The sequence below is a fragment of the Dipodascopsis tothii genome (genome assembly GCF_038497935.1).
Source record: "Dipodascopsis tothii strain CBS 759.85 unplaced genomic scaffold V1510scaffold_34, whole genome shotgun sequence".
In the NCBI taxonomy this organism is placed as follows: Eukaryota; Fungi; Ascomycota; class Lipomycetes; order Lipomycetales; family Lipomycetaceae; genus Neoaidaea; species Neoaidaea tothii.
The window spans coordinates 68,328-93,785 of NW_027118018.1; the positions used below are offsets into that span (position 1 = coordinate 68,328).

General features: G+C 66.4%; 12 protein-coding genes across 12 annotated transcripts; 7 read left to right on the forward strand and 5 right to left on the reverse strand.

Annotated features, from left to right (window-relative positions):
- The first annotated feature begins 2,442 nt into the window (after nucleotides 1-2,442).
- Nucleotides 2,443-3,678, forward strand: V1510DRAFT_422103 (retrieval of early ER protein Rer1). Its single transcript, XM_066934734.1, has 4 exons — nucleotides 2,443-2,626; nucleotides 2,775-2,890; nucleotides 2,924-3,296; nucleotides 3,485-3,678. The coding sequence occupies exons 2-4, from the start codon at nucleotides 2,822-2,824 to the stop codon at nucleotides 3,616-3,618; spliced, it is 576 nt and encodes a 191-aa protein (XP_066787118.1). The 5' UTR covers nucleotides 2,443-2,626; nucleotides 2,775-2,821; the 3' UTR covers nucleotides 3,619-3,678.
- Nucleotides 3,679-3,874: 196 nt separating this feature from the next.
- Nucleotides 3,875-4,546, reverse strand: V1510DRAFT_404752 (uncharacterized protein; the record flags this gene model as incomplete). The annotated part of the gene is made up of 1 exon (XM_066932282.1): nucleotides 3,875-4,546. One exon carries the CDS (start codon nucleotides 4,544-4,546, stop codon nucleotides 3,875-3,877), a length of 672 nt encoding a protein of 223 aa, XP_066787119.1.
- Nucleotides 4,547-6,649: 2,103 nt separating this feature from the next.
- On the forward strand, nucleotides 6,650-8,547 carry V1510DRAFT_245884 (A/B/D/E cyclin). The gene is made up of 2 exons (XM_066930560.1): nucleotides 6,650-6,895; nucleotides 6,930-8,547. Exons 1-2 carry the CDS (start codon nucleotides 6,887-6,889, stop codon nucleotides 8,367-8,369), a joined length of 1,449 nt encoding a protein of 482 aa, XP_066787120.1. The 5' UTR covers nucleotides 6,650-6,886; the 3' UTR covers nucleotides 8,370-8,547.
- Nucleotides 8,548-9,353: 806 nt separating this feature from the next.
- On the forward strand, nucleotides 9,354-11,058 carry V1510DRAFT_422111 (uncharacterized protein). Its single transcript, XM_066934735.1, has 3 exons — nucleotides 9,354-9,844; nucleotides 9,879-10,648; nucleotides 10,686-11,058. The coding sequence occupies exons 1-3, from the start codon at nucleotides 9,432-9,434 to the stop codon at nucleotides 10,817-10,819; spliced, it is 1,317 nt and encodes a 438-aa protein (XP_066787121.1). The 5' UTR covers nucleotides 9,354-9,431; the 3' UTR covers nucleotides 10,820-11,058.
- V1510DRAFT_422115 (60S ribosomal protein eL13) lies at nucleotides 10,979-11,904 on the reverse strand. Its single transcript, XM_066934736.1, has 2 exons — nucleotides 11,798-11,904; nucleotides 10,979-11,702 (listed from the first exon to the last, which is right to left on the reverse strand). Exons 1-2 carry the CDS (start codon nucleotides 11,799-11,801, stop codon nucleotides 11,071-11,073), a joined length of 636 nt encoding a protein of 211 aa, XP_066787122.1. The 5' UTR covers nucleotides 11,802-11,904; the 3' UTR covers nucleotides 10,979-11,070.
- Nucleotides 11,905-12,053: 149 nt separating this feature from the next.
- V1510DRAFT_422117 (40S ribosomal protein uS9) lies at nucleotides 12,054-12,994 on the forward strand. Its single transcript, XM_066934737.1, has 3 exons — nucleotides 12,054-12,220; nucleotides 12,340-12,456; nucleotides 12,553-12,994. The coding sequence occupies exons 1-3, from the start codon at nucleotides 12,185-12,187 to the stop codon at nucleotides 12,841-12,843; spliced, it is 444 nt and encodes a 147-aa protein (XP_066787123.1). The 5' UTR covers nucleotides 12,054-12,184; the 3' UTR covers nucleotides 12,844-12,994.
- Nucleotides 12,995-13,061: 67 nt separating this feature from the next.
- V1510DRAFT_422121 (AAR2 protein-domain-containing protein) lies at nucleotides 13,062-14,872 on the forward strand. Its single transcript, XM_066934738.1, has 4 exons — nucleotides 13,062-13,577; nucleotides 13,610-13,999; nucleotides 14,030-14,188; nucleotides 14,220-14,872. Exons 1-4 carry the CDS (start codon nucleotides 13,172-13,174, stop codon nucleotides 14,810-14,812), a joined length of 1,548 nt encoding a protein of 515 aa, XP_066787124.1. The 5' UTR covers nucleotides 13,062-13,171; the 3' UTR covers nucleotides 14,813-14,872.
- V1510DRAFT_422126 (uncharacterized protein) lies at nucleotides 14,738-17,025 on the reverse strand. Its single transcript, XM_066934739.1, has 2 exons — nucleotides 16,429-17,025; nucleotides 14,738-16,397 (listed from the first exon to the last, which is right to left on the reverse strand). The coding sequence occupies exons 1-2, from the start codon at nucleotides 16,969-16,971 to the stop codon at nucleotides 14,862-14,864; spliced, it is 2,079 nt and encodes a 692-aa protein (XP_066787125.1). The 5' UTR covers nucleotides 16,972-17,025; the 3' UTR covers nucleotides 14,738-14,861.
- Nucleotides 17,026-19,652: 2,627 nt separating this feature from the next.
- Nucleotides 19,653-20,999, forward strand: V1510DRAFT_404759 (uncharacterized protein; the record flags this gene model as incomplete). The annotated part of the gene is made up of 2 exons (XM_066932283.1): nucleotides 19,653-19,778; nucleotides 19,809-20,999. 2 exons carry the CDS (start codon nucleotides 19,653-19,655, stop codon nucleotides 20,997-20,999), a joined length of 1,317 nt encoding a protein of 438 aa, XP_066787126.1.
- Nucleotides 21,000-21,208: 209 nt separating this feature from the next.
- Nucleotides 21,209-22,065, reverse strand: V1510DRAFT_422136 (40S ribosomal protein uS11). Its single transcript, XM_066934740.1, has 3 exons — nucleotides 21,943-22,065; nucleotides 21,416-21,799; nucleotides 21,209-21,368 (listed from the first exon to the last, which is right to left on the reverse strand). Exons 1-3 carry the CDS (start codon nucleotides 21,959-21,961, stop codon nucleotides 21,334-21,336), a joined length of 438 nt encoding a protein of 145 aa, XP_066787127.1. The 5' UTR covers nucleotides 21,962-22,065; the 3' UTR covers nucleotides 21,209-21,333.
- A 226-nt stretch (nucleotides 22,066-22,291) lies between these two features.
- Nucleotides 22,292-24,025, forward strand: V1510DRAFT_422138 (L-Aspartase-like protein). Its single transcript, XM_066934741.1, has one exon. It carries the CDS (start codon nucleotides 22,536-22,538, stop codon nucleotides 23,982-23,984), a length of 1,449 nt encoding a protein of 482 aa, XP_066787128.1. The 5' UTR covers nucleotides 22,292-22,535; the 3' UTR covers nucleotides 23,985-24,025.
- Nucleotides 24,026-24,471: 446 nt separating this feature from the next.
- On the reverse strand, nucleotides 24,472-25,254 carry V1510DRAFT_369507 (MED7 protein-domain-containing protein; the record flags this gene model as incomplete). The annotated part of the gene is made up of 3 exons (XM_066931395.1): nucleotides 24,472-24,801; nucleotides 24,832-25,002; nucleotides 25,036-25,254. 3 exons carry the CDS (start codon nucleotides 25,252-25,254, stop codon nucleotides 24,472-24,474), a joined length of 720 nt encoding a protein of 239 aa, XP_066787129.1.
- Between the last annotated feature and the right edge of the window lie 204 nt (nucleotides 25,255-25,458).

Here is a 25,458-nt window from a genome sequence, read left to right on the forward strand (position 1 = left end):
TAGCTGTCGTCGAACACAGCGCGACCACTGTGGTGGTCCGTAGGCAGCTCTTCAACGTCGATCTCGGTGGCGGCAGTGGCCTCGGACGCGCGCGCAGCCGCCCGCTCCTCCATGACCATCAGGCTGCCGTCGACGACGTACTCCTGCTCCTCCTCGACGGGCTCGGTCGCCAGCGACGGGCTCTTGTCGCCGTGCACGCTGGCGCCGTCCACCACGACCGTGCCGCTGCTGGCTGGCGGCGCTGTGTGTTCGGTCCCGGCAGACGGCCGACGCGATCCGCCAAAGCTGTTGGCCGTCCGGTACACGCTGGTCGCCTCTTCCGGACCCGAATCGTCGTCGTCCGCGTCGTGCACAGTCGAGTCCTCGTATATGAACCCCCGGTGGCTCTCGGCCCGGACAAGCACAGGATCCTCGATCCGGCCGCGGACGCGCGCGTGGCCGTCTTGCATCGGGCTCTCTGGAGGACTCGCCGGAGCGCTGCTGTCATGGGCGTTGCCCTCGCTCGAGTCGTCCAGCTCCTCCTCGGACGAGTTGTAGTTGTGGTAGTAGTTGTTGTAGTAGAACCCGGGCATGCCCATGAAGCTCTGTCGCGGAATGATGTCCGTGCTGCTGACGCCAGAGTCCACGCTGAGGGCGTGCGCGTGGCCGCGCGTCGCCTCAAAGCTCGCCCGAGGCGAGGTCGCCAGCGAGACGTTGGCGCTGACGTATATACTGTCGGCGATCGAATGGCGGGGGTCGGAGCCCAGGACGTCCGTCTGGTCGTCGACCATGAACGCGTCGTCCGCGTGGTCGAGCACGACGACCTCGCCGGACTCGTCCACGCCCACGCCGTCGTCCTCACCGACAACTCTGACCGGCTCGTCCGCGACCGCAACCGCGCCGCTGCTGCTACTGTCGGCGCCGCCGTTGCTGCTCGTCGTCGAGTCAAGCGACATAAACGAGTACCCGCGACCGGCCACCATGCGCGGCCGCATCGCAATCAGGCTGCTGTCCGACAGCCGGTGGTCCGCGCCCGCCAGGTTCGACGACTGCGGCCGTGGCGGCCGCTTCGTCGGCGTCATCAGCGGCGGCGACGACTGGCCGGCCACCGCGTGCACCGGCGACGAGTGCGAATTGTGCGACGCGCGTGAGTCCATCGAGTACGCCGACAGCGGCCGCGATAGCCGCCGATGAAGGTCAAACACGAGCGGCGGCGGCGTAGTCACGGCGTACTTGCCGGCGGGCGACGCACCCGGCGCCCGCGTCGGGCTCGGGCTACCGCTCATGCCGCGTCGCTCTGTACTCCGTCGTGGTCTGTCTTTCCCCGGCCTTGCTGGGTGAGTCGTGGCCGGCTGCCGGTTCGAACCGTGCAGCTACTGTCTCTGACCGAGGACGGCTGTCGATCCTGCGCGCGTCTGGCGCGCCTGGTCTCTCCGCCGCGTCGGTCTGCGTGTCTGGGGCGCGTTCTGTGCCGCTCTGCGACCGTGCCCTACAGTCTGAGACGGCCGTGTGCTGCTGCCGCGGTGTCGAGCTCAGGAGGGCGGTTCTGCTGTCTGGCCAGGGAGATGTGTCCCTAATTTGCCGCCGTCCGCCTTGCACATCGTGGCCGCCGGCGGCCATAATTTCGCGGCATCGACGCTAAGCCCTGAAACCACAACAAAAACAACGCGCTCCCTGAATCAGACTGATTCGTGGCCCACGCAGCCGTTTCTACGCGGGCTGCACTCTCTTGGGCAGCCTCTACACTGGGTACGGTTTAGCGGCCTACATGCATGTAAACATACGTGAGCCATCTGGGCATGGAGCATGTCCGGAAGCCGGCTGGCGCCCGCCCGGACACCGGAAAGAAGGGTAGGCGCCTGGGCAAGACAGTCCAGGAGTCGGAATGCTGCCCGAATAGGCAATATGGAGTATGCGAGGCGCATATAGAGCACGCATCGCGACGGATACAGCGCATTTGCAGCATGCTTGAAATCTAATTTTGTACACTGCCCGCCCGCGACGAGTTTAGCGGGCTGCACGAGTATGCGACGTGTATGCACGCCGCACCCCGTGCATGACGGCGCCAGGCACGGCGCGGCCGACGGACGGCCATGACAGAGCGCGATCAGCGCAGCGGTGCTGGCGGTCCGGTCGTGCTGGGGCGGCCACGCAGGCACCAGATCGTGGCCACGGGTGCGCGGGGGGTGCGGCCGCGAATGCGGCGGTGAGACACAGCCGCCCCCTGAGTGCGCGCTGTGGTGATTGGCCCCGCGCGGGATGCAGACCGGCTGCAGCTGACTGCAGGGGAGCGGCCTCGCGTGAGATCTGCGGCGCCGTGAGCCGCACGGCGTGAGTTACCCTATGTTACCCGGCATCGGCCCGGCCCACCCGCGCCGCGCAGCGTGCGGCACGGGTCGGGTGGGACGGCGGCAAAAGACACGTACCCACTCAGCGCGGGTACCATCTAGCGTGGCTGGGTGCCAGCGCCGGCCGTATTTTTCAGTCCACCTACCGTGGACCCCATCGCACACCACGCAAGCTACCTTCGAGATTTTCACGCCGCCAGTCCGCACCATCGCACTCACTCGCATCCATTGGCATCCGCACAGGTCCAGGACGCATCCATTCGACAGAGCACGGCGCGCTCAGACTAGACACTTTTCTGGTAGGTGACAGGCGCCAGCACAGCGGCCACAATGCGCATGCGACCCGGCCGGCGCGGGCGCGGGTCGCGCGGGTCGGGCGTGTCCGCGGACGTACGCGGCGCCGGCGTCGGCGGCGACGGCGTCCGTGACAGCAGGGCTAATTGGCAGGACAGTAGGACCCGTCCGACCGCAGACAGCTGCACCCCACAGGCACGATGGAAGACGCCCGGCCGGATTCGACGCCGTTCAACCAGTTTGCCGCGCAGACGACCCAGCTGGCTCAGGTACGTGCGGCACGCGCGCCCGGCTGACCGCAGCGGTTCCAATTCTACCTGGATCAGTCGACGCCGTTTGTCTTTTACCGATGGGTCGGTCTCGGCACGCTCCTGTTTCTGTTTATGCTGCGGATCGTGCTGTCGCAGGGCTGGTACATCGTGTGCTACTCGCTCGCGATCTATCTGCTCAACCTGTTCCTCGCGTTCCTGCAGCCCAAGTTCGATCCATCGCTGGAGCAGGAGCTGCGCGAGAAGGAGACCGAGGAGGGCACCGGTGGTGACCTGCCCACCAAGGCGGACGAGGAGTTCCGTCCGTTCATCCGCCGGCTGCCGGAGTTTAAGTTCTGGTATTCGTCGGCCAGGGCGACCACCATCGCCTTCCTGTGCACCTTCTTCTCCATCTTTGACGTTCCGGGTATGTGTGGCGTGACGCGGCGCTGTGGCGATCGCGGGGCTGTCGGGCAGCTCCGGCGCAGGTCGGCGGGGACGACCTGCAGCTGTCTGGCAGGCGGGGCCGCGCGGACGGGACTAGCTGGCCGGCGGGGCCACGTTGTCAGACCGCGCGGCAGCCGCCACCTCGATCGAACAAAAGCTGACGTACAGTGTTCTGGCCGATCCTGTTGATATACTTCTGCGTGCTGTTTGCCATCACCATGCGGCGGCAGATCCAGCACATGATCAAGTACCGGTACCTGCCCTTTGACCTTGGCAAGACGAGATACTCGCGCCGCAACTAGACGACATCGTACATGGAGTGTTTGAAGTGATAGATAATTAATTATGCTACTTGTACAAGACATGGCACGCGCAACCTGTGCGCGGAGATTAGATGGCAGCGTAGATGGCAGCGTAGATGGCAGGGCGCCCGGCCCTGATGACGTGGTATCCGGAACCGCCGGTTGGCGGTGATGCGGTAGATGCAGCGGCGATCAACGCCGATGATGCAAGAGGCGGTGCGGCGCAGCGACGTATGCGGAAATAGCGGCCGTGCGCTCATCGCCGACGCGGCAAAGTCCGAGAGGCCATCAAGCTACCGAACGACGCGGCCAGCACGCCGTCGGTCTCTGAATCGCTGTCGTCGGATGACGAGATGGTGTGCACCAGTCGGGGTACGTCCTCCTCGTCGTCCTCGTAGATTGGCAGCGCGTGCATGGGTCTGCGGGTGGGGACGCGCGTCAGCACCGGGAAGGACTCGTCAACCTCGGCACCGGCAAAGCCGGGCTGGCCAGGCTCGAGCGAGCGCAGCTGGTTGATGGGCAGATCGCCATCATCGGCGTCCGAGTCTGAATCTGAGTCCGACTCCGAGTAGGCGTCCGAGTCGGATGCCGACCCGTCGGCGTCGTCGTCGTACACCAGCTCGTGCGAGACCACCATGCTGCCGTACGCCGGCAGATCCGTGTAGTACAGGTCATCAAGGTCGTCGTCGTCGTCCTCGCCGACCTCGGTCACGGCACAGGCCACTCTCGGCGCGTCCGGCTCCGTCTTGTCTTCCTTGGACGCGGGCGCCGTGGCCGCGTACTGCGGCCGGGCCAGGTGCTCCATTACACTGTCGAGCACAGCCGAGTGCGAGAGCACCCGGCGAAGGTCGTAATCATGTTTGCTGACCGCCCGCGACAGCTTGAGGCGCGCGGACGATGCTAGCCGGTACGAATCAATGGCCGACATTATACAGTAGAGAAAGGCTCAGGGGAGAGAGAGCCAGATCGCAAGAGCGTGAAACATAGTGACCAAAGAGGGGGGCACGCAGTATATAAGTACCGCAGGCCGATCTGGCTGTTGGCTTACGAAGACAAAGACGCCGGAGGCACTGCCCGTCGCAGCCGGTTGCCTATTCCCACCGCCAACTCAAAATTTTTTCATTACGTTATACCGGCGGCGCCGCTCTTAGTCATTCCACCGACGCGATTTTCGCCGATGACCGCCCTAACTCCGCAGGCGCCTAGGCCGAGCCGGCCTAACCGCCAACCGCCCACATTTCCCGCGGTGATTCACGCCAGCCTGCATGAACGGCTAGCGCGGAGGCATTGTATGTGCATCGCGGCTTTCGTGGCGGCGCTGTCACCGCGGATCGCTGGCGGCCCGGCCGCAGGCCGACCGCAGCGAGGCCTTCCGGCTGCGGCGGATCGTGCTCCGTGCCCGGATCCTCGGCGTGTGTCTGCCGCACCCGGCCAGCGGCGGAATGACGCGCCGGCGGTTATGGGCCAGCTACCGCGGCCCAACGGCGGGGCTGCCGGACTCGGCGGATGTGCCGAAGGGAGTTACCGAAGGCCCTAGACTCATGGTCGCTGACCCGTCCAAAATCTACTACTGCGGCTTGGGAGCCCCTCTTTCGGCGGAGGTCCAAATATAACCTTCGGCGGAAGATGGCAGAAAACGCCGGGGTGGGTGCGAGTGGATCGCGTGGTGGACATGCCTACAGGAGACGGCTTGGCCGGCCGATGGGCACGCTAGGCTGCATGTGGGTGGCGGTTCGAAGCCCCCGGCGGTGACGGCCCCGAAAGAGTAACTGACCGCGGTAGCGTGCGCGAACGCAGCGACGGCCGCGGCTGTGGGGCATGGGTAATGGCCGGGTAACTCCACTAGTTACCCGCAGCGTGTGGCCTGATCGGGCATTCCTTTGTTCGCGCCGTGAGTCACTGTTTTTAGCATTTCGGTACATCCGCCACGTCCGCGCAGCCGGGGCCGCCAAGTCTGGCCGCGCGCACGGCACGGCGGACCCGCTCCCCTGCGGCCTCCGGCCTCCGGCCAGCGTACGGAGGGCCCGCGGCCCATGGAATGGCCACGGGCGCGGTCTGGACGCAATGGAGGCGGCCTCGGCTGTCTGCGGCTCGCGTGGCACCCACGCGCGCCGATCCCCACGGCCACGGGTATGATCCGCCGTTGCTTGACGGCTACGGCCGACGCGCGTGGCGTGCGCCGCACGTCTGTGGCGTCCGTGGCTTGCCGGCCGCGGCTGTCGGCGTCGCCGCGCACATGACGGGTCCCATCCACCCCCGCGCGGGTCCCATCCCCCGCGCTTTGGCGGGTCGGCTCCACCGACGGCGTCGCCGCCCGCCGCCCGTCCGCTGCAGCCCCGTCACCAGATCGCGCGGGGTGCAGCCAGACCCCGCGCCGCAACCGGCGCGCCCGCAGTCGCGTCTACGTGTCGCGGGGTCGCGGGGACCGGCAGGGACCCAGCCGCGGGGTTGCGCCGAGCCGTCACGCGCCAGCACAGGCCACCGGGCGGCTCCGTGCCAACACCGCCGGCGTCTCAGGGAACCTGCACCGCCGTGCACCACGCTGCGTTGCGGCGCAGGCGGCGCAGCCGCCGAGTCAGTCACGCGCGCAGGCACAAGCGCCCGGGCCAGTGTGCTGGCGCTAGCTGCAGCAGCGCGGCTGCGCGCCGCATGCGGCTCACACGTGACGTGCATCACGTGACGAGCCGCACCAGCCGCACTGTTGCCGTGGCGACCTCAAGCGCTACAATCACAGTCACCTAAGCCCAAAACAGGCACACCCAAACAAAACAAAACTACCACACCATCGCGCGACGAGCCGTCCGGCTGTGAAAAAGCGGATTAGAGACGCAGAGCGAGCGCCGAACGGGAAAACATCCACCAAAAACACGTTAGGTACGTAAATAAATCATCCTAAAGGGATAGCAACCGTAAACACAAACACCAGCACCGTGTTTATTTACACTGACTACCAGGTATATATTCAATCCCTTCGGTCTCCAGCCGGCGTCAGTGCTTCCCGACAACTATCTCGCCTGCCTGCTTGCCCGTCCCCCTCGCCCCGCTGCTGCGTCCGTGTCGTCGCAGAGCTCCCTGATCCTGGTCGACTTGTCGCCCGGTCGTCTGCCCAGCCCAGCTCTGCGCTGACGCGTGCCGTCCGCCGCAGCCGCGCGTGTTTACTGCAGCATCGACCCGTACGTCACACCGGTGACAGGCTGTTGCACAAGCACGAGCCCGCATCCGTACCACCTGGTACGCCCTGACGGCATCTGCCGCACTCCACAGAACCATGGACCAGGTACGTCTCGTGTGCAGCGGCCGCTGACCGGCAGCCCCGATCCCGCCCGCACGGCCGCGTGCGGCAGGACGAGAACGCAATTGCCGGCCGGCATGCCGGCGCTGCGGCGATCCGATCTGCCAAGAGCGTGCTCGGCCAGGTTGGCGCCAACACCGCGATCGCGGCCGCGGCCGCGGCTGTGACGTCCGGCCGGCCCGGTCGCGCCGCGCTGGGCGACGTGTCCAACGTCCAGCACCGGCAGGCGACCGAGAGCCGCAAGCCCGGCGCGCGCGCGCCGGCGGCCGAGCGGCAGCCGCTGGTCGACGTTGCCCACCCCACACAGGCCGCGTCGGCCCAGGCGCGGCCAGCTGAGTCTGCGCTCGAGCCCGTGCACGAGGTTGCGCTGTCGATGGGCGGCCACGGCCGCGACGTCGACGACGCCCTCGAGGAGCCCACGGGCGATGAGGCGGACGAGGACGACGAGATGCTGCTGGAGGACAACAGCATCAGTCGGGCAGAGGTCGACCTGACCGAGGCGACCCAGCCGCGATCGATCACGAACCCCAACGCCGTGTTTCCGCCGATGTCGGGCGAGATCCGGCTCGACTTTGAGGCCGCGGTGGCCCAGTTTGCGCGCGAGCGGGCGTTCCGGCAGGAGGAGGTCGAGGACGAGGACGAGGACGACCGGCTCGACATCACGATGGTGGCCGAGTACGGCGACGAGATCTTTGCGTACATGCGCGAGCTCGAGCTCGTGCTGCGGCCGAACGCCGGCTACATGGACATCCAGACAGAGGTCCACTGGTCGATGCGGGCCATCCTCGTCGACTGGCTCGTGCAGGTCCACAGCCGGTTCGGCCTGCTGCCCGAGACGCTCTTCCTGACCATCAACTACATCGACCGGTTCCTGTCGCTCAAGGTGGTGTCGCTGGCCAAGCTGCAGCTGGTCGGCGCGACCGCGCTCTTTGTCGCGGCCAAGTACGAGGAGATCAGCTCGCCGTCGGTCCAGGAGATCGTCTACATGGTCGACAACTCGTACACGACCGAGGAGGTCTTCAAGGCCGAGCGCTTCATGATCGGCCTGCTTGAGTACAACCTGGGCTGGCCCGGCCCGATGTCGTTCCTGCGCCGCACGTCCAAGGCCGACGACTACGACCTCGAGACTCGCACGCTCGCCAAGTACATCCTCGAGATCTCGATCATGGACGAGCGCTTCGTCGGCGCCCCGCCGTCCTGGACCGCCGCCGCCGCGCACTGCCTCTCGCGCAAGATGCTCGACAAGGGCGACTGGACCGTCGCCCACGTCTACTACTCGGGCTATGTCCTCCAGCAGCTCATGCCCGCCATCAACCTCTTCCTCGAGTGCTGCCGCGACCCGCAGAACCACCATGCCGCCATCTACGAGAAGTACCGTGACCGTCGCTTCCGCCGCGCCTCACTCTTCGTCGTTGACTGGATGCGCAACACCTACGACCCGCGAACGCCGCTGTTTTGATCGGCTCACAGCTGGCAACGACCAAGTCAAGGCTCCAGAGCGCAGGTCTCGCGTGGTTCTTTGACTCACACTATTGCCCGGGCCCGTGTTGTATATTCTTACCCGACAGACCACTCGCTATTTTGCTCTACCCTGGCCTCGAGCCCATTTGCTTGATTTCATCGCATCTCATCCTCACATCCGCCAGTCCTGTCGGCCTGCCTGCCCTCTCGCCTGACTTGTCCGTCTGCCTCCGGCGCTTGTTTTATATATCCTGTACTCGGATCGCATCATCTACATCCTTGTTTCATGCTTCGCTTTTCAATAGAGGTTTAATATTTTGATTTGACATCATCTAGCGTATATATCGGGAAAAATGGCGGCTTACATAAATACATCATTCTACATCATAGCTTTGCTTGTAGGGCCTGAGAGGCCGGTAGGCCGAGACTTGGTGGCGGTCCGGACGCGTAGACGCCGACGCGCAGTCGTCAGGACGTGTGTGTCGAGAAGCGAAGTGCTGTTCGGTTGTGTTTTGGGCGGCTGTGGCCCACCTGTGGCCCACCTGTGGCGGTGCGGGCTGGGACCGAGGCGCACACGCGACCATGTGGCGATGTCCCACTGTTGACTATTGGTGACAACGCGAATTTTCGTAAATAGACGTCACGAACTCTACGCGTTACACAACAAGTCCAGGGTGTGACCCCGAGACGTCATCAGACCGACGCAGACGCCAGCAAAGCGGTCTGCAGGACCTGCAGGACCAGGCTTTGCCGTCCGGTACCCGGTACGGGGGCCGAGCTCGAGGAAATGGCCTTCAAGCTGTTTTCAAACATCCGGAGCCCATTTTCGCTTTCGCCATCAAGCCGGAGCCCGTCGACGCCGACCAAGACAAACGAGAACGACCGGAATGGGACTCCAAAGACCGGAGCGCTGCCGGACATCGGCGGGGGACACCTAGGAAGCCCGGCGCAGACGTCGGGCGAGGCTCTGGCAGGCCGGCCACTGCCCGGCCAGTCGCGGGCCGTGCCGGTGCCTCCGCCGGCGGCCGCACGTGCAGTGACGGGCCTAGGCATTTCTACAATGTCGGGAAACACGCCCGTGCCGATCCCGGCGCCTGCGGCGGCCCAGACGGTCACCAGGGCACCGACCGGGGCGCCAAAGCCGCTGCCGATGGTCAAAACAGAGCTTCCGCCGGTCCGCGCGCCTGGCGTCATGCCACGGTTTTCGCTGCCGACGGCCTCGGACAGCTCGGACTCGGACTCGGACCTGGAGGGGATGCTGGCGCGGCCAACCACGGTGCTGTCGACGACAGACCACGCGGCCAGCAGCGCCGCCGCCGGCGACGAGTCGATTGCGGCCACCGAGGAGCTTAAGGCGGCGCTGATGTGGCGCGTCCGCGAGATGCGCGAGCGCATCAGAGAGATGAAGGACCGCGCGGCTCAGCTCGAGCAGATGCAGAAAGCTGAAAAGCCCGACAACGTGGCTGACATAATGTACGTGCTTGCGCGCACTGTCACTGACTTGCAGCGCGCAGCTTCTACGATCGAACGACGCCGTCGTCGACGGCGAGCTAGACACCGAGCGCAGGGCACTCGACCAGGTCAAGGAGGACAGCCAGCTGCCATACCTGCCGGACAGCGTGTTTGATAAGGACAAGATCGCCATGTTCACCGATCTGAGCATAGACTCTGTGTCTGGCGACACTGAGATGGTGCCTCTTTCCAGCACGGACGGCACGAACGGCCGGCGCATGGTTCGGAAGCGACGGCACACAATCATGTGCAAGCATCTACCGTCCGAGATCGAAATCCACGCGGTCCTGGTTGTAAACGAGTCCGATCTCGAAGTGATGGGCCTGTCTGTCCGCGCGGACAGCATCAGTCCGCTGTGGGCGCGGGCGCCACTGATCGAACTGTCCAACAAGGTGGGCTACAACATCTCTGCGCTGCTTTACGGGGTCAGCGAGCTTGGGCGGCTATCCATAATTCGCGCACGGACGTTCGGCCGCCTTTCTGAGACATTTAACGGAATATGCGCGTTGAAGCCACCGCCGCTTTCGGCGCGATCACAAAATCGCCTTTCGGCCGAAGTGACGGATAAGGGGCGGCCGTCCAAACGGCTGAAACGTGACCTGCAGCTACAGCGCGACACGAAGCTGTGCATGGGCGAGCCAAAGCTGACGTTTGTGTCGCCGTCGCTCGGGCTCAAGCTGGTGATTTCATGGACGGTCGCGCTGGACGAGTTCTCTGGTGACGGCAACAGCGCCGTAAACGCGTTTGTGAGCCTGCCGGCGTATTGTGAGTGGCTTTGTGCGGCTGACCGCTAACTATACAGACGACGAGATCTCTGGGAGCGACAGCTACCGGAAGGTGCCCAAAGTGTTTAGTGACCTTGTGCGCCAAAAAGGCGTCTACACGGCAGCGTCGATCCTTATACGGGGACTATTCCAGGCCGATCTGGCTAGCTGAACGAGTGCGGGTGGGCCACAGGGTGGTGTATGATATCTCACGTAGTCAAGGTAGTTACGATAGACAGGCAAATCGGAGTTTGGATTTCTACCAACGATCATGAGCCCGCGATCTGTGGCCTACAGGCCGGCGGTCGCCAGGCTCAGCCGTGCACAGTGATTTATAAGGTCGAGATTTTGATTTCCCAATGTGCTCTTTTATTCGTATAAACACCTATATAACAGACATGTAAAAAGGGCTTTTTAAGACTTTTATTTCTTCTTCTCAGCAGCCTCCTCAGCCTTGATTCTGGCCCGCTTCTCACGGATGCCCAGGTATCTGGCCTCCGAGCGAGCGGCACGCAGAGTGGTGTAGGCGTTGAAAGCCTTCTGCTCCTCGGTGATCTTGCGGGGAGCAGTCTCAGGAGTAGCCTGAACGACGGGGAAGAGAGCGGCAGTCTTGGTCTGGGCGGCCTCCTTGATGGCGGCAGCGTCGGCGTCACCGTTCTTGGGCTTGCCGGCCTTGCGGGGGAAGACAATCAGCTTCGACTTGTACTCCTCCAGACGGGCAACGTTGGCCTTGAGGCCCTCCTCCGAGCGGTTGGTGCGACGGTGGTCGACGGGGATACCGACAGTCTGAGCGTACTTGCGGGGAATGCCAGCAGCCTTAAGCTCGGCCAGGGTGAAGCCACGGCCGGCGCGAACCTTTCTGTTGTATCTGATGGTAGGGGCTCTGACAACAGGTCTCAGCAGGTCGATCGGGCGGGGGGCGATCAGAGCAGCCTTCTTGGTGCGAGCAAGACGACGTCTGGCCTTTCCACCGGGCTGGTCGAAGTGAGTGCGGACCCGTCTGTCCCACTGCTTTCTGAAGTGGTTGGAAAGGATGGGGTAGTTCTTGTGAATAGCTAGAAAACGTTAGCAAGAGCTCTGAGGACTGTCGGCAGCCGGTCGATGGGCTCGCTTGAGCTCACGGCCAGGGCCGATCAAGGGATATACATACCCATTGCTGTGTATTAAAGTCGTCGAGACAAGGCAAGATGATGAAAAATTATAACACAAAAGACAAACAGATAATAGCGATGCTTGAATTTTGGTGTTGTGTTGTGCTAGCCGTGGTGCGAGCACAATTTTCTCGGAGTGTAGGGTTATGTGTGTGCAATTAGCCAATGTATGGCGGCAAATGCTAGGGTTTTATGTGACTGTTTAAGTTGGCGTGACTGCTATTTTCTGCTGCCGCGCCCAGCCAAAATTTCCCACACATTATCCATAGTGAGGGAACACACGAAAACACCAAGGCAAATTTGTCACTGGGACCTATATCGTTGGTAGTGTTCATCTTTTGCACATTTCTCTACTTCATTTCATAACACATCTCGACATATTCACGATGAGCGACTCCAAGCCCGTTATCCAGAGCGTCCAGGTAAGAACCAGCGAGAGAGAGCCCTGGACAAGATCGACGGCGTCGACATAGCGTTGTGCTGCCCAAAATCGATGACAGGGGGGCCGGTTGGAATCAAGGTAGCTAACATGTTTGTTTAGACCTTCGGCAAGAAGAAGACCGCTACCGCTGTTGCCTACGCCAAGGCTGGCAAGGGTCTCCTGAAGGTCAACGGCAGCCCCATCACCCTGGTTGAGCCCGAGATTCTCCGCTTCAAGGTATGTCTGGATGGACGCGGACGCGGGAGAGGCTCATGTAGTCGTCTCCGACACCGCGCCGCATTGTCTGTCAGCGAGCATGTCTAATTCGTTCAGGTCTACGAGCCCATCCTCATCGTCGGTCTTGACAAGTTCGCCAACATCGACATCCGTGTCAGAGTCACCGGTGGTGGCCACGTCTCGCAGGTCTACGCCATCCGTCAGGCCATTGCTCGTGCTATCGTTGCGTACCACCAGAAGTACGTCGACGAGCAGTCGAAGAACGAGCTCAAGAAGGCTCTGATATCATATGACCGTACTCTCCTCATTGCCGACTCCAGACAGTCCGAGCCCAAGAAGTTCGGTGGTCCCGGTGCCCGTGCCCGCTACCAGAAGTCGTACCGTTAAACACGTCCTCTTCCTCATGTTATATTTTCATATATATTGTATGTAAAAAAAGTAGGGTGTGTATAATGTCAATATAAGATAAAAGTATTCGACATTGAAGAAGAACTGTCGTCGGTTTCACTTAGATAATACATCTAAATCTGAATATCAAGTCCAGTCTTCATTGGAATCTGATGTAGGCGGTGTGCCGCTGGGGGTTCGGCTGGCACGGCGATGGGCGGTGCTGCGCTGGGGTGCGGCTGGTACGCTGCTGTGCGCTTACGTAAGACTTACTCTGTCCGCAGCCGCCCGCAGGCTCCCAACCGCACCCCGGCACCGACCAGCAGCCATGCCTCCCCGGACGACGGTGGTGCTCAACAACATCCCGGATCAATGTCTGCTAGGCATCGACCTGCAGTTCTTCACGTCGACGCCGAACTTCAACGGGATCAAGCTGATCCCGAACGGCATACACGTGTTGCACTGGTCGCCGCCAGTCGCAGTTGCGAACAATGATCTGACCGACAATGCCTCGCGCAAGCGCAAGAGCGGCCAGCCCGACGACGATGGTGACGACGAAGACTCGCTGGCGCTGAGCGCTGCGCATGCGGCCTCGGCACCGACCGCAGAGACTATTCTGAGTCAGACCACGCTGCGCATGGCCACCTTCTTCGAGGCCGCCGAGGGCGACGTGGTCACGTACGAGTGGAAGGACGACACCGAGGAGTTCGTCAAGACGCCGGTGCTGTACGCAGGTAAGCAGGCCGGCCGGCGGTGCTGACGACAGACGAGGAGCTCCAGCAGCTGTACCCGACCTTGCTCAAGTATCCAAAGGCCTCGCCCGAGTTCAGCCAGCTGACGTCGTTTCTGCCGTCGGCGCTGCTGCTCAAGCTCCTGCCCAAGACGTTCGCGGTGCAGTCGCGGGCGGTGTCGTCGACCACGCCGTCGAGCATGGACTCGCTGTTGTTGGACGAGAGTCTGCGAAAGGGCGACGTGCCCAACGGCACGGCCGCAGCCGACCGCTGGAGGAACGACAGCGAAGCGCTCCAGTTCCTGACGTTCGACACCAAGAAACAGCGCACGTGGCGCGAGGGCGCGGTCGGCCGAGAGGTGACGGCCATGGCTCTCGACCGGAGCTGGTTCCTCGGCGATCTCGTGTTCCGACTGCGGGACAACGGTAAGCCGCCGGCGGACGTGGCTGACCCAGACCTCTACGCCGTCCTGGGCGAGTTCCAGCTGGCGTTCGTGCTGGTGGTCGTGCTGGCCAACTACTCGGCCGCAGAGCAGTGGAAGCGGCTGCTGGAGCTGCTGTGCACGTGCCGGTCGGCCGTCGTCGACAAGCTCGCGTTCTTCAAGCGGTTTCTAGGTACGTGGTCTCGCGGCCAGGCTGACCCCAGACACGCTGCTCGTGCAGCTGGAGTGCGTGCCGGACGTGTACTTCAGCGACCTGCTCGGGCCCACGTTTGTCCAGACCAGCCTGGTCGAGCTGCGCAAGACGCTGGCGAACCCGTACAACCGGTACGTCGGCCCCGCGGACGCGGCAGCGCAGCGGTTCGCGGCGTCGTCCAGGGGCGCGCGCGCCGAGCTGCTCGCCAAGCTGGCTGCCGTCGGCGAGACGCTGCAGGACCGGTTCGACGTCGACATCGAGGTCGGCGGGCAGGCCGGCGAGGTCTCGGCGTCGAAGAAGACGGCCCGGTTCGCGGGCTACGAGGACGGCCACGAGCGCATGCACCACTACGGCAGCGACGACGAGGAGTACACGGGCATGGCGCACGAGGACTCGAGCTCGGACTCGGACGAGTACGACTCGGGATTTCCCGGAGTGCCCCTGGACGGCGGCGCGAAAAAGGTCCGGTTCGCGCCCGTGGAGGACCACGTGATGGCGGACGCGGTCCGGACCGAGTCCGCGGACGCGGACGCGGACCTGTCCGGCGACTCGGACGACGAGACCGGCGAGTACGCGCCGGTCGTGGTCGAGCTCGACTCATAATTGCATCATCATCACCGGCGCTAGGTAGAGTAAATAGAGTACAGTCATCTCAGCCAAAATGCCGCTCCTCGGCGGTCTCGTCGGGGATGCGCAGCTTGAGCCACTCCATGAGCGCCTCGGTGCCCTTCTGGACGATCTGCCAGCGCGGGTGCTTGAACGTGTTGCCGTGGACCTTGAGCTCGACGATGGTCTTGATGTTGCCGATCTCGGGCGGCAGCAGCGCGATCGCGTTGTTGGACAGGTCGATCTTCTCGAGCCCGACAAAGGCGCGCGCGTCGATCTCGCCGATCTTGTTTTCGTGCACGACGAGCTCCTCGAGCGTGGCGAACGTGGCGACGAGCTCGACCGGCACGGCCGTGAGCTTGTTGAACGAGACGTCGAGCCGGAGCAGGCTCGGCAGCCGGACGTTGGCGATGAGGCCGTCGAGCGTCGTCAGCGCGTTGCACGACAGGTTGAGCTCGAGCAGCGCGGCCAGCGTGAGCGGCGCGTCGAACGCGCTGCCCGCGAGGCTGTTGTGCGACAGGTCAAGCCGCTCGAGCTGGTCGACGAACGCGAGGCGGCGGATGGCCGGCGGGATCGTCGTGAAGCAGTTGCGCAGCAGCAGCAGCTCGGTCAGCGTGCCGGCGCGGCCGTAGTAGCTCTGCGAGTACTGGTCGAGCGTCGCCGGCGGGATCTCGGCCAGCATCCGCCCGGACAGGTCGAGCACGCCCGACTTGGTGAGCGAGCGCGTGAGCCGCTTGGCCGCGCCGGCGTCGGCCACCGCGGGCTCGGCCGGCTCGGGCTCGACGATCGGGAACGCGATGCGCGCGCGCAGCTGCGCCAGCACCTGCGGCACCGGCAGCTTCGACAGCGCGCGCTCGCGGAACTTGTTGCCCTCCCACGCGAACGCGGCCAGGCTGTCGAGCAGGCCGAGCCGCGGGTCCAGCTCGGTGAAGGTGTTGAACGAGATGTCGAGGTGGCGCAGGCCCGCCGCGTCAAACAGGCCCTGCGGGTAGCTCGACAGCCGGTTGCGGCTCGCCTGCAGCGTGGTCAGCTCGCGCGCGTCCAGCAGCAGCGTGCCCAGCGACAGCAGCGCGTTCGAGCTGACGTCGACGACCTCGAGCCGCGGGAACGACACCGAGAACTCGGCAAACACGCTCGCGTGGTTGTGGCTCGCGTACAGCCGCTGGACGGACGCAAACACGGCCGGCCTGGCGACGCCGACCAGGCTGCCCACGATCTTGTTGTGCGCGATGTTGATCTCGACGACGCTCTGCGCGACGCCGGCCCACGGGAACGCCGCCAGCCGGTTGTGCTTGGCCGACAGCTCGCGCAGGGCGCCCAGCGCGCCGAGGCCGGCCTCCGAGATCGCCGTGAACTCGTTCTGGTCGAGGTTGAGCGTCTGCAGCGCCGTCAGCTTGCCCAGCGCGTCCGGCACCGCCCCGTCGAACTTGTTGGCGTGCAGGTCCAGGTCGACCAGCGCCGGCAGCTGGAAGATCACGTCCAGGGCCGCGTTCGTCAGCCGGTTGCCGGCCAGGTTCAGCCGCTTGAGGTGCACCAGCCGGAACAGCGACTGCGGCAGCTTGCGGATCGCGTTGCCGTGGAGCTGTCGTTAGCCCGCCCGCCCACCGACTTACGTCGAGCGTGACCAGGTTCGGGAACTCGCGCGCAAACCGGTCCTCGATCTTCTCGATCTCGTTGTCCGCGGCCAGGAACCGCTCCATGTCCGTGCTCTCGACCCACCGCGGCGGCGTGTCGAACGACAGATCGGGGTCTGTCTCGCTCACGTACATGTCGTAGACCTCGTCCGGGAGCTCCTTGAGTCCGGTGGCCGACAGGTTCAGCCGGCCGGTCTTGCGGCCGGTCTCGATCTTGCGCAGGACAAAGTCGGGCAGGTCGCTGGGCCGGACGTTGAACGGGTCGCGCACGTTGTCGAACGGCGACGCGTCCGCCGCGTCCGCGAGCTTGGGGTCGACGTTTTCGCCGTGCGCGTGGTCCTCGCGGGCCTTGGCGACCGCCTGCCGCAGACTGGCCGACTGCTCGAGGTACCGCCGCTCGGGCGTGGTGGGCGCGGAGGGCGACTGCCGCGTGGCCCCGCCGGGCGACGGGATCAGCGACACCGCTGAGGGCTTGTGGACGACCGGCCGCTGCTGCTGGAACCGGTGCCGGGCCGTGCGCATGTCGGTGGGCGTGGCCAGCTTGGACGGCCGCGGTATGCCGGTGGCGGTGCTGCGCGGCCGCGCCACGTTGGCCGCGGCCTCGAGCGGCCTGGCCGCCGGCGCGACGGCGGCCTTGACCGAGGGGACCGACTGAGACCGGGGGAGGGGCGTCGGCCGGGCAAGCGACTGCCGGGGGGTTGTCTTGGCCGGCCGACCGGGAGGGAGGCTCTGGCGGGGGCCGGGCGAGGCCGTGGGCGTCTGCGCCGGGGTAGACGCGACTGGCCTGGCCGACGGCGAGCTGTGGGCGGGCGTGAGGGGGGGCGCAGCGACGCCGGACGGCGTCTGCAGCGGCGTTGCGACGCCGGGCGGCGCCTGGACCGGCGAGCGCGCGCTGGACGGCGTCTGCACCGGCGCAGAGCCGGCACCGAACGACTGCGCCGGCGTGCGAGCGCCCGCGGACGGCCTGGCCGGCGTAGAACTGGCGTTGGCGGGCGTTTGCGCCAGCCCAGGCACGCCGAGAGACGCTCTCGTCGGCGTAGAGACCGCGACGGATGCTCGTGCCGGCGTACGCATGCTGACAGAAGCCGCTCCGGCCCTCACCGGCGTGGACACGTTGCTCGGCGTCCTTGCCAGCACAGACACGCGCGGGCCTCCGGTGGCGCCTCCGTCGGCTGTAGCCCTGGCGGCAGGTCCGGGCGCCGGCGCCGGCGGGTCTGCCTCCGCAGGGGTCTGGGGCCGCTCCTCCGGCGGTGCCACGGCCGCCTGATCCTGCCCTCCGGGCTTCGCGCCGAGCCGCAAACGCGATCCCACCCGATTGTCCACGCGGCTGTGCGTCTCCGCACGCGTCGGCGTCCCCGCAGACACGACGCGCGTGCCAAAAGGCGCCACTCGCGCCGCCGGCGCCGTCGACGGCACCGAAAGCCGCGGCCGGGCCAGCGGCGTACTTGGCTTTGGTCCAGGCGTCTGCGCCCTGGCCGCGCGCACGCGGTCGTCTGCCGGCGTAGCCGGTCGAGAGGCCCTCGACGGCGCCCGCGAAGGCGGCCGCGACGACAGCCGCGGCTCTGGGGCCGTGGCCGGCGGCGATGGCCGTCGAAACGGCCGCACCGACGGGCTGGCTGCCGCCGCCGTCCGCGAAACAGCGCCCAGCCGGGACCGCAGAGCCGGCGTGGGCGTGCGCAGGGCCGGGGTCGGCGAGTCGGGGGCCGCCGGCGACGCAGCCGGCGGCGCCACGGTCCGGGGGGTCGCCGGAGCCTCTGCCACCGGCGGCACCGTCGGCACCGTCGGCACCTGGGTCGGCGCGCGTTTCGACAGCGCCAGCGCCGACACCGGGCGGCGGGCCAGGCCCGGGGTCGTGCGCCCCGGCCGCTTCGCTGTGGACGCGGTCCGCACCGGCAGTCCGGTCGGCGCCGGCGGCGACGGCGTTGGCCCGCCGAACGGAGCCGCCACCGAGTGCGGCCGCGCCAGCTGCCCCGTCGACACGCGCGCCGAGTGTCTGCGCGCGGCCGGCGGCGGCATGCGCGCCTGGATCGACGACGACGACGAGTGTTTGGCCACGCCCTTGGGCTGCGGGATCTTGGCCGAGTTCTCCAGGGCCGACACCGACCGCGACCGGGTCATGTACCGGCTCTTTGGCCCCGTCGGCAGCGCCGTGGGCACGGCCGACGGCAGCGGCGGCAGCGGCGGCCGGATCCGCGAGCCGGTGGTGTGGCCCGCGGCCGTGGCAGGCCGTGCCGTGGCCGGCCTGGGCCCAGAAATCGTCCGCGCGCCGGCCGTCCGCGCCACGCCGGCCGCCGTGGCCGGCCGCGCCGGCGTGATGTTCTCCTGCGACGGCGCCGGCCGCAGCCGGGTCTGCTCCAGCCGCGACCGCGGCTGCGGCAGCGCAGACGCCGCCGTCCGTGGCCGCGCCCGCGCGCTTGATACCGGCAGCCGCGACACCGGCCGCGGCTGTTCCGGCGTAGTGGCGACCGCTGCCATAGTGCGTCCGCTGGAAGGGGTCTCTAGGCGTCCAGCCACGCTCTGCCGGCGCTCCTTGGTGTCCGCAGCGGCCTCTGGCGCCGTGTTTGCTGCCCCGCTGGCCCGTCCACGGGACCGGCCGATTTCCGCCGTCACGTCGTCGCCGGCACCACAATCGCCGTCCACTGGGTCCCGCTCACTCGGGCGACCACGCACGCGTGCGCACACGCCGTCCGCAGCCCTGCAGCCGCTGACCGCGCTCGCAGCCGGTCACGTAGCCGGCGCTTTGCGGGCGCTCTTCGGCGGCGGCTGTGGGTCCAGCCTGGCGTCAGCCCGTCCACGCGCACACCCACCTGCTGATCGCTCTCTGGCTGCGCCGGATCTATGCAGCGGCCTGTCTGCCGCGTGCGCTTGGATCCGTCCGGTGATTCGTGCGGTCGTTGCGGTAAACAAACAGGAGCAGACAAACAAAAACACGCGGGCACGTGACGATGTCAACAGCTCACGCCCACTGGGCACGGAGCTTCCAGCGAGACGCGACGCATCCGGATCGCAGCAGTCTCGCACAACCAGACTTGATGGGTGAGTGGACGGCGGCGGCCGCGGCAGCGGGCGGCCGCGGACGGACGGCGGCCGCGGCATCGGGCGGCGCAGCTGCGCCCGGCCGGCTACCGGCGGGCCCGCCGGCGGAGCCGTCCCCAGCAGCCCGCGGCCGCCCCACACGCGCATCGGACCCGCTGACCGCAGAAATGTCGGCGCTGGTTCTACCGCCCATCGTGGGCCACGGCTGCGGCACAGTGACACCGCCGCGTACAGGGTCGGACGAGCGGCGGCGGCCGGCCGTGGCCGCCCTGGACGAGTCCGAGAGCGGCGAGGTAGGTCGCCCGCGGGCGCGCTGACGCCAGGACTGGGTCAACCTGTCCACGGGCACGATCCGCGACATGGACCGCGAGACGGCGCAGCAGCAGCTGTTCCGGGCCAACGCGCACATCCAGCAGCTGTCGCTGCAGGTGGTGCGGGCGCGCAGCACGATCCTGCAGCACGACCTGCAGAACAAGCTGCTCAAGATCGAGAGCCAGGAGCTGGCGCAGCGGCACCAGGTGGAGCGGGCGATCGCGCGGCGCGAGATCGACATCCTGCGGCTGGACCACACGCGGGCGGACGCGCCGGCCAGCGAGCGCGAGACGGCGGCGGTGGTGGCCGCGGAGGTGTACCGGCGGCGGCTACGGCAGGCCAAGCTGCGGCTGCACGAGACGCAGCGGCAGCTGGAGGAGCGGCAGGCCGAGGTCGAGAGCCTGCGGCCGCGGAAGCGGACGCCCAAGACGCGCGCGACGCGGACGGGCAAGCCACGCGAGGCGGAGGTGGCGCGGACGCCGGCACACGTGACGCACGCGGGGCCCGCGGGGCACGTGACCGCGCCGCACGAGGACGGCCTCGCCGCGCTCGGCATGCTCGCGTCGCAGGTGCTCAGCCAGGGCCCGCTCGCGAGCCCGGCCACGCCGCGGCAGGGCGCCGAGACCGCGCGGCGGATGTCGCTCGCGGCGATCACGTCGTCGTCGCCGGCGCCGTCGCCGCTGGTGCCGCGCGCGCTGGCGCCGTCGTCGGCGTCGTCGGACGCGCGCACGCTGTCGCGCGCCGACACGGACGACGAGCGCGCGGACGACACCGAGAGCGACCGCGCGCGCACGCCGGGCGACTCGCCCGCGCTGTCGCTGCTGCAGTCGGTGTTCCGGCACCCCGACCGGCCGCTGCCGGCGGGCGACTACCTGCGCTCGCCGTCGGCCGAGCCGCGGTCGCCGGACTGGGTGCGCAGCACGCCGCGGTCGCTGCTGGCGGCCACGCCGTCGCGCGACTGGAGCCCCGTCACGACCACGCCGGGCACGACGCCAGGCGTGCCCCGGTCGACCTTCTTCCCGAGTGCAGTCAGTAGTACCGGCGGCCAGACCGTGCCGGTCTCCCGCAGCGCGCAATACTTGCACGCCCTGCACATGGATGCTGACCCAGACCGCCCAGATCACCTGCCGGCTGGCCGCAAGCGCCGTCGCAGCTCGAGCGACTCCACAATAAGCTCGACCACCGTCGACCGCCCGTCCTGAGCCGGCCGGGGCCGCGCGCCCGCCGGCGGACGCCGCAGACACGAACGACACGACACCATGGTTTCTTGGCTGGGTTATATTTTTTGTTGCACTGTACTCTATTTTGACGTCCGCCCGGACATTTTGCTACAGTTTTGAGCGCCGCCACCTGGGCCCGTTTGGATATTACACCGGTCGATCTACCGCAGCGGCCCGGCCGCGCCCGCGTATTGAGAGACAACTTTTCATTAGTTTTTAAAACCAAGATAGATTTACATTATATATATGAACACACAGCTGTAACATATGTATAAACATGTATGAGATATGACCGAGACAGAGAGACGACAACCATCTACAGACGACGACCTCTGCGACCACCCTTCCGCCCTGGTTTGTTAGCATCTGTCTTGCCCGTGGCGCGCGACTGCACTTACGGGTCGAGTCCGAGGGAACGGGGGTGACGTCCTCAATGCGGCCAATGCGCATGCCGGCGCGGGCGAGCGCACGGAGGGCGCTCTGGGCACCGGGGCCCGGGGTCTTCGAGCCAGTGCCACCGGTGGCACGGATCTTGACGTGCAGGGCGTTGATGCCCAGCTCCTTGCAGCGGGCGGCAACGTCCTGGGCGGCAAGCATGGCAGCGTAGGGCGACGACTCGTCACGGTCGGCCTTGACCTTCATGCCGCCGGTGACACGCGAGATGGTCTCACGGCCGGAGAGATCGGTGACGTGGACAAAGGTGTCGTTGAACGAGGCAAAGATACGGGCGACGCCAAAGACGAACTCGCCCTCTCTGAGCTGGGGTCCGAGCGAAATGTTGTCTGCGACTGTTAGTTGTCTTCCTGGCAGCGCAAAATTTTGTCGCGCCCGGATCCACAGACGCCAATGCCGCGCGCACGCACGCTGGCACGGCTCTGCCGTCCGTGGGCCGGTGCCCGACTGTCTCCCACGCGTCTGTACTGACCCTGAGCTTTCGGCGGCATTGTTGAGATTGAGTAGTGTATACGGGGATGGAAAAGACGACGTTGAGTGATGGAGGAGAAGTAAAAAGCTATGAGAAAATCAAAAAAGGTGTTTGGCAAAACCGAGTCCAGAGAGGAAGGTCGGCATAATAACACACAGTAATATTACGATTTTTGCCTATTGCGGTAATACTTCGGCCCTGGCGCCGACCAAAAGACGGTGCCTCGCCAAAAAGCAGTCACGTCTGTCGGGCGCCGCGCGCAAACCCTAACTCTGTTCGAACGCGCGGAGCCCTAATGCTGACACACCGCCCGCCGTCGGCTTAGTCATTCGCTTAACCTTCCGCTTCCGCTCATCTGCCCCCGGCGCCTCGCCGCGCCGGGCTTGGTCGCCGGTAGCGGTCCTCACATTTTTCTCGGCCATTTTCGCACCTCCAGCCGTCCACCGCCGCTTCCTGCTCCTCCCCGTCGCTCTGCTTCGGGATCCGCTCCGTTCGTCAAGTCCGACCTAAAAGTTGCGTGCGGCTGCACATCGCCACACCCGCCAAACTCGCCCCAGCTCCACGCTCGCCCGGTCCGCGCTCTACACCCCACAATGTCTGGATTCGACTCGTACTCGTCGCCGCTGTCGTCGCGGTATGCGTCCAAGGAGATGTCGGCGCTCTTCTCGCCGCGCACGCGCTACTCGACCTGGCGCAAGCTCTGGCTCAACCTGGCCATCGCCGAGAAGGAGCTCGGCCTGACGGCCATCACGGACGAGGCCATCGAGCAGCTCCGCGCGAACGTGACCATCTCGGACGACGAGATCAAGGCCGCGTCCGAGCAGGAGAAGATCGTGCGCCACGACGTCATGTCGCACGTCCACGTCTACGGCCAGACGGCGCCGGCCGCGGCCGGCATCATCCACCTCGGCGCGACGTCGTGCTTCGTCACGGACAACGCCGACCTGATCTTCCTGCGCGACGCGTGCGACATCCTGATCAAGAAGCTCGTGAACGTGATCGACCGGCTGTCGCAGTTCGCGCTCGAGTACAAGGACATGCCCGTCCTGGGCTGGACGCACTTCCAGCCGGCGCAGCTGACCACGGTCGGCAAGCGCGCCACGCTGTGGCTCCAGGAGATGCTCTGGGACCTGCGCAACATCCAGCGCGCGCGCGACGACCTCGGCCTGCGCGGCGTCAAGGGCACGACCGGCACCCAGGCCTCGTTCCTGGCGCTGTTCGACGGCAACCACGACCTGGTCGAGGCCCTGGACGAGCGCGTGGTCGAGCTCCTCGGCTTCGACTACGCGTACCCGGTCACCGGCCAGACGTACTCGCGCAAGATCGACATCGACGTGGTCGGCCCGCTGGCCTCGCTCGGCGCGACCGCCCACAAGATGGCCACCGACCTGCGGCTGCTGGCCAACCTCAAGGAGGTCGAGGAGCCGTTCGAGAAGTCCCAGATCGGCTCGTCGGCGATGGCCTACAAGCGCAACCCGATGCGCAGCGAGCGCGTGTGCTCGCTGGCCCGCCACCTGACCGGCCTCTACCAGGACACCGTCCAGACCGCGTCCGTGCAGTGGTTCGAGCGCACGCTCGACGACAGCGCCATCCGCCGCGTGTCGATCCCGTCCGCGTTCCTGACGGCCGACATCCTGCTGTCGACGCTGCTCAACATCACGTCCGGCCTGGTCGTCTACCCCAAGGTCATCGAGCGCCGCATCATGAGCGAGCTGCCGTTCATGGCCACCGAGAACATCATCATGGCCATGGTCCAGAAGGGCGGCGACCGCCAGGAGTGCCACGAGCAGATCCGCGTGCTGTCGCACCAGGCCGCGCGCGTTGTCAAGGAGGAGGGCGGCGACAACGACCTGATCGAGCGCGTCAAGAACACGGCGTACTTCGCGCCGGTCCACGCCGACCTCGACAAGCTGCTCGACCCGTCGACCTTCATCGGCCGCGCGCCCCAGCAGACCGAGAAGTTTGTCAAGGTGACCGTGGCGAACGCGCTGAAGCCGTTTGCCGAGCACATCACTACGGAGAAGGTCGAGCTGAGCGTCTAGGCGCCGACAGCGCGGCGGCCGGCGGCCGGGCCGCACGGCGGGCGCGTGGCCGGCCCGGCGGGAGAGCCGACAGGCCCAGCGGCGGCCAGCCGGTGGCCGGGCCGGCCGCCCGGGCCAGCCGGCCGCCCGCCGGCGGCCGCCGGGGCCCCGCGTCCCGGTCCCGCCGCTGCCGCCCTCGCCCCGCGGCCGCCTCACGCCCGTGCCACGCGCATTCCAGTGGTTTTGTAAAATTTAGACGACTTTTGATCTCCATATCGTACATTTAGCGCCCTGTGGCGGTGTCGGCCCGGTGGCTAGCGCACCCCGGGCCACCCGTCAAACGTGTGCCCACGATAGGCCATCGTTCGCCGCACGTTGATGCACGCGCCGATCCCGCGTGCAGCGAACAGCCGCCACGGACGCCGCGGGCGCGCCCGCGTCAACGGCGGCGCCTAACACGCCATCCGCCGGAACTCCGCGCGTGGCCTCGTATTCCCCGGCTATCGGATCACAGGCCGGCTATGGCCTGCCAAGCGGCCCTGTCGCGCTCGCGCGGCCCTGGCGCCGGCGCAGGCGCCGGCGACGCCGACGCGGCGGCCGCACGGGCGCCGGCGGCCGCCGGGCCGCCCGCGCCCGGCGCGCCCGTGCCCAGCGACGAGAGCACGGTCTCGATGTGGGCGCACGCGTCCTTGAGCCGGCCAATCTCGGCGCTCTTGCGCTCGAGGTGCTCCTCCATGAGCATGACCAGCGACTCGCGCGCCTGGTGGGGCCGGTACTCGTTCAGGAGGTGGTGGAAGTTGATCAGAATCACGCGGATGTCCTCCACGCGGTCCGTGAACTGCGTCAGCGCGTCCGCGCCGCACCGTACCTGCTCGGGCGCAATGCCCATGACGCCCACGAGCTCGAGGTACTTGACCAGCAGGCTCCGCGTCAGTCGCTTGAGCTCGACCACGCGGTTCGCGGGCTGGTCCGTCTCGGGCAGCGTCGAGTACAGCCGCGGGATGCCGAGCTCGGCCAGGGACGACAGCACCTCGCGCGTCTACTCGTCAGTCCGGCGCGCGCGCGCACTCACGTTCCAGACCGCGCCCAGGCTGTTGTACGTGCGCTCGTCCTTGAGCGGCGGCGGCGGGATCAGGTACTGCAGCGGCGAGTCCGGCGGCAGGGCCGCGGCCGTGGCCGCGTCGTCCGCGCCGCGCGCGGCGGCGGCCGCCGCCAGGTTCTCCTCCGTAAAATGCATGTAGAACGACGGCGGCCGCGGGAACGCCGACGCCAGATCGGCCTGGTTCTCCATGATGCCTGTCGGAGCCTACGGCAGGCTCAACGTGCGCTCTCGTATCTTTATCACGCGCGCTCGCGCTTGCTAGTCGCCGGTGCGTGCGCGTGATCCCGTGCGCGTGCCCTTGCTGTTGGCGTCGCGGCGGCCGTGTGGATGCTGCGTCTGCTGGTTCTCGCACGACCAATTGCCAGGCGCGGGCAGAGGGCGTGCCGGCGTTGG

Coding starts and splice junctions, on each gene's coding strand:
- V1510DRAFT_422103 (XM_066934734.1), top strand. CDS start 2,822: ATGGAAGACGCCCGGCCGGATTCGACGCCGTTCAACCAGTTTGCCGCG. Junction 2,891..2,923: donor AGACGACCCAGCTGGCTCAG/GTACGTGCGGCA, acceptor GGCTGACCGCAG/CGGTTCCAATTCTACCTGGA. Junction 3,297..3,484: donor CTCCATCTTTGACGTTCCGG/GTATGTGTGGCG, acceptor GCTGACGTACAG/TGTTCTGGCCGATCCTGTTG.
- V1510DRAFT_422111 (XM_066934735.1), top strand. CDS start 9,432: ATGTCGGGAAACACGCCCGTGCCGATCCCGGCGCCTGCGGCGGCCCAG. Junction 9,845..9,878: donor GACAACGTGGCTGACATAAT/GTACGTGCTTGC, acceptor ACTGACTTGCAG/CGCGCAGCTTCTACGATCGA. Junction 10,649..10,685: donor TGTGAGCCTGCCGGCGTATT/GTGAGTGGCTTT, acceptor CTAACTATACAG/ACGACGAGATCTCTGGGAGC.
- V1510DRAFT_422117 (XM_066934737.1), top strand. CDS start 12,185: ATGAGCGACTCCAAGCCCGTTATCCAGAGCGTCCAG. Junction 12,221..12,339: donor CCGTTATCCAGAGCGTCCAG/GTAAGAACCAGC, acceptor ATGTTTGTTTAG/ACCTTCGGCAAGAAGAAGAC. Junction 12,457..12,552: donor CCGAGATTCTCCGCTTCAAG/GTATGTCTGGAT, acceptor TAATTCGTTCAG/GTCTACGAGCCCATCCTCAT.
- V1510DRAFT_422121 (XM_066934738.1), top strand. CDS start 13,172: ATGCCTCCCCGGACGACGGTGGTGCTCAACAACATCCCGGATCAATGT. Junction 13,578..13,609: donor GACGCCGGTGCTGTACGCAG/GTAAGCAGGCCG, acceptor TGCTGACGACAG/ACGAGGAGCTCCAGCAGCTG. Junction 14,189..14,219: donor GTTCTTCAAGCGGTTTCTAG/GTACGTGGTCTC, acceptor GGCTGACCCCAG/ACACGCTGCTCGTGCAGCTG.
- V1510DRAFT_422126 (XM_066934739.1), bottom strand. CDS start 16,971: ATGCGCACGGCCCGGCACCGGTTCCAGCAGCAGCGGCCGGTCGTCCAC. Junction 16,398..16,428: donor CGAACCTGGTCACGCTCGAC/GTAAGTCGGTGG, acceptor GGCTAACGACAG/CTCCACGGCAACGCGATCCG.
- V1510DRAFT_422136 (XM_066934740.1), bottom strand. Junction 21,369..21,415: donor CGTTCCCTCGGACTCGACCC/GTAAGTGCAGTC, acceptor CTAACAAACCAG/GGCGGAAGGGTGGTCGCAGA.
- V1510DRAFT_422138 (XM_066934741.1), top strand. CDS start 22,536: ATGTCTGGATTCGACTCGTACTCGTCGCCGCTGTCGTCGCGGTATGCG.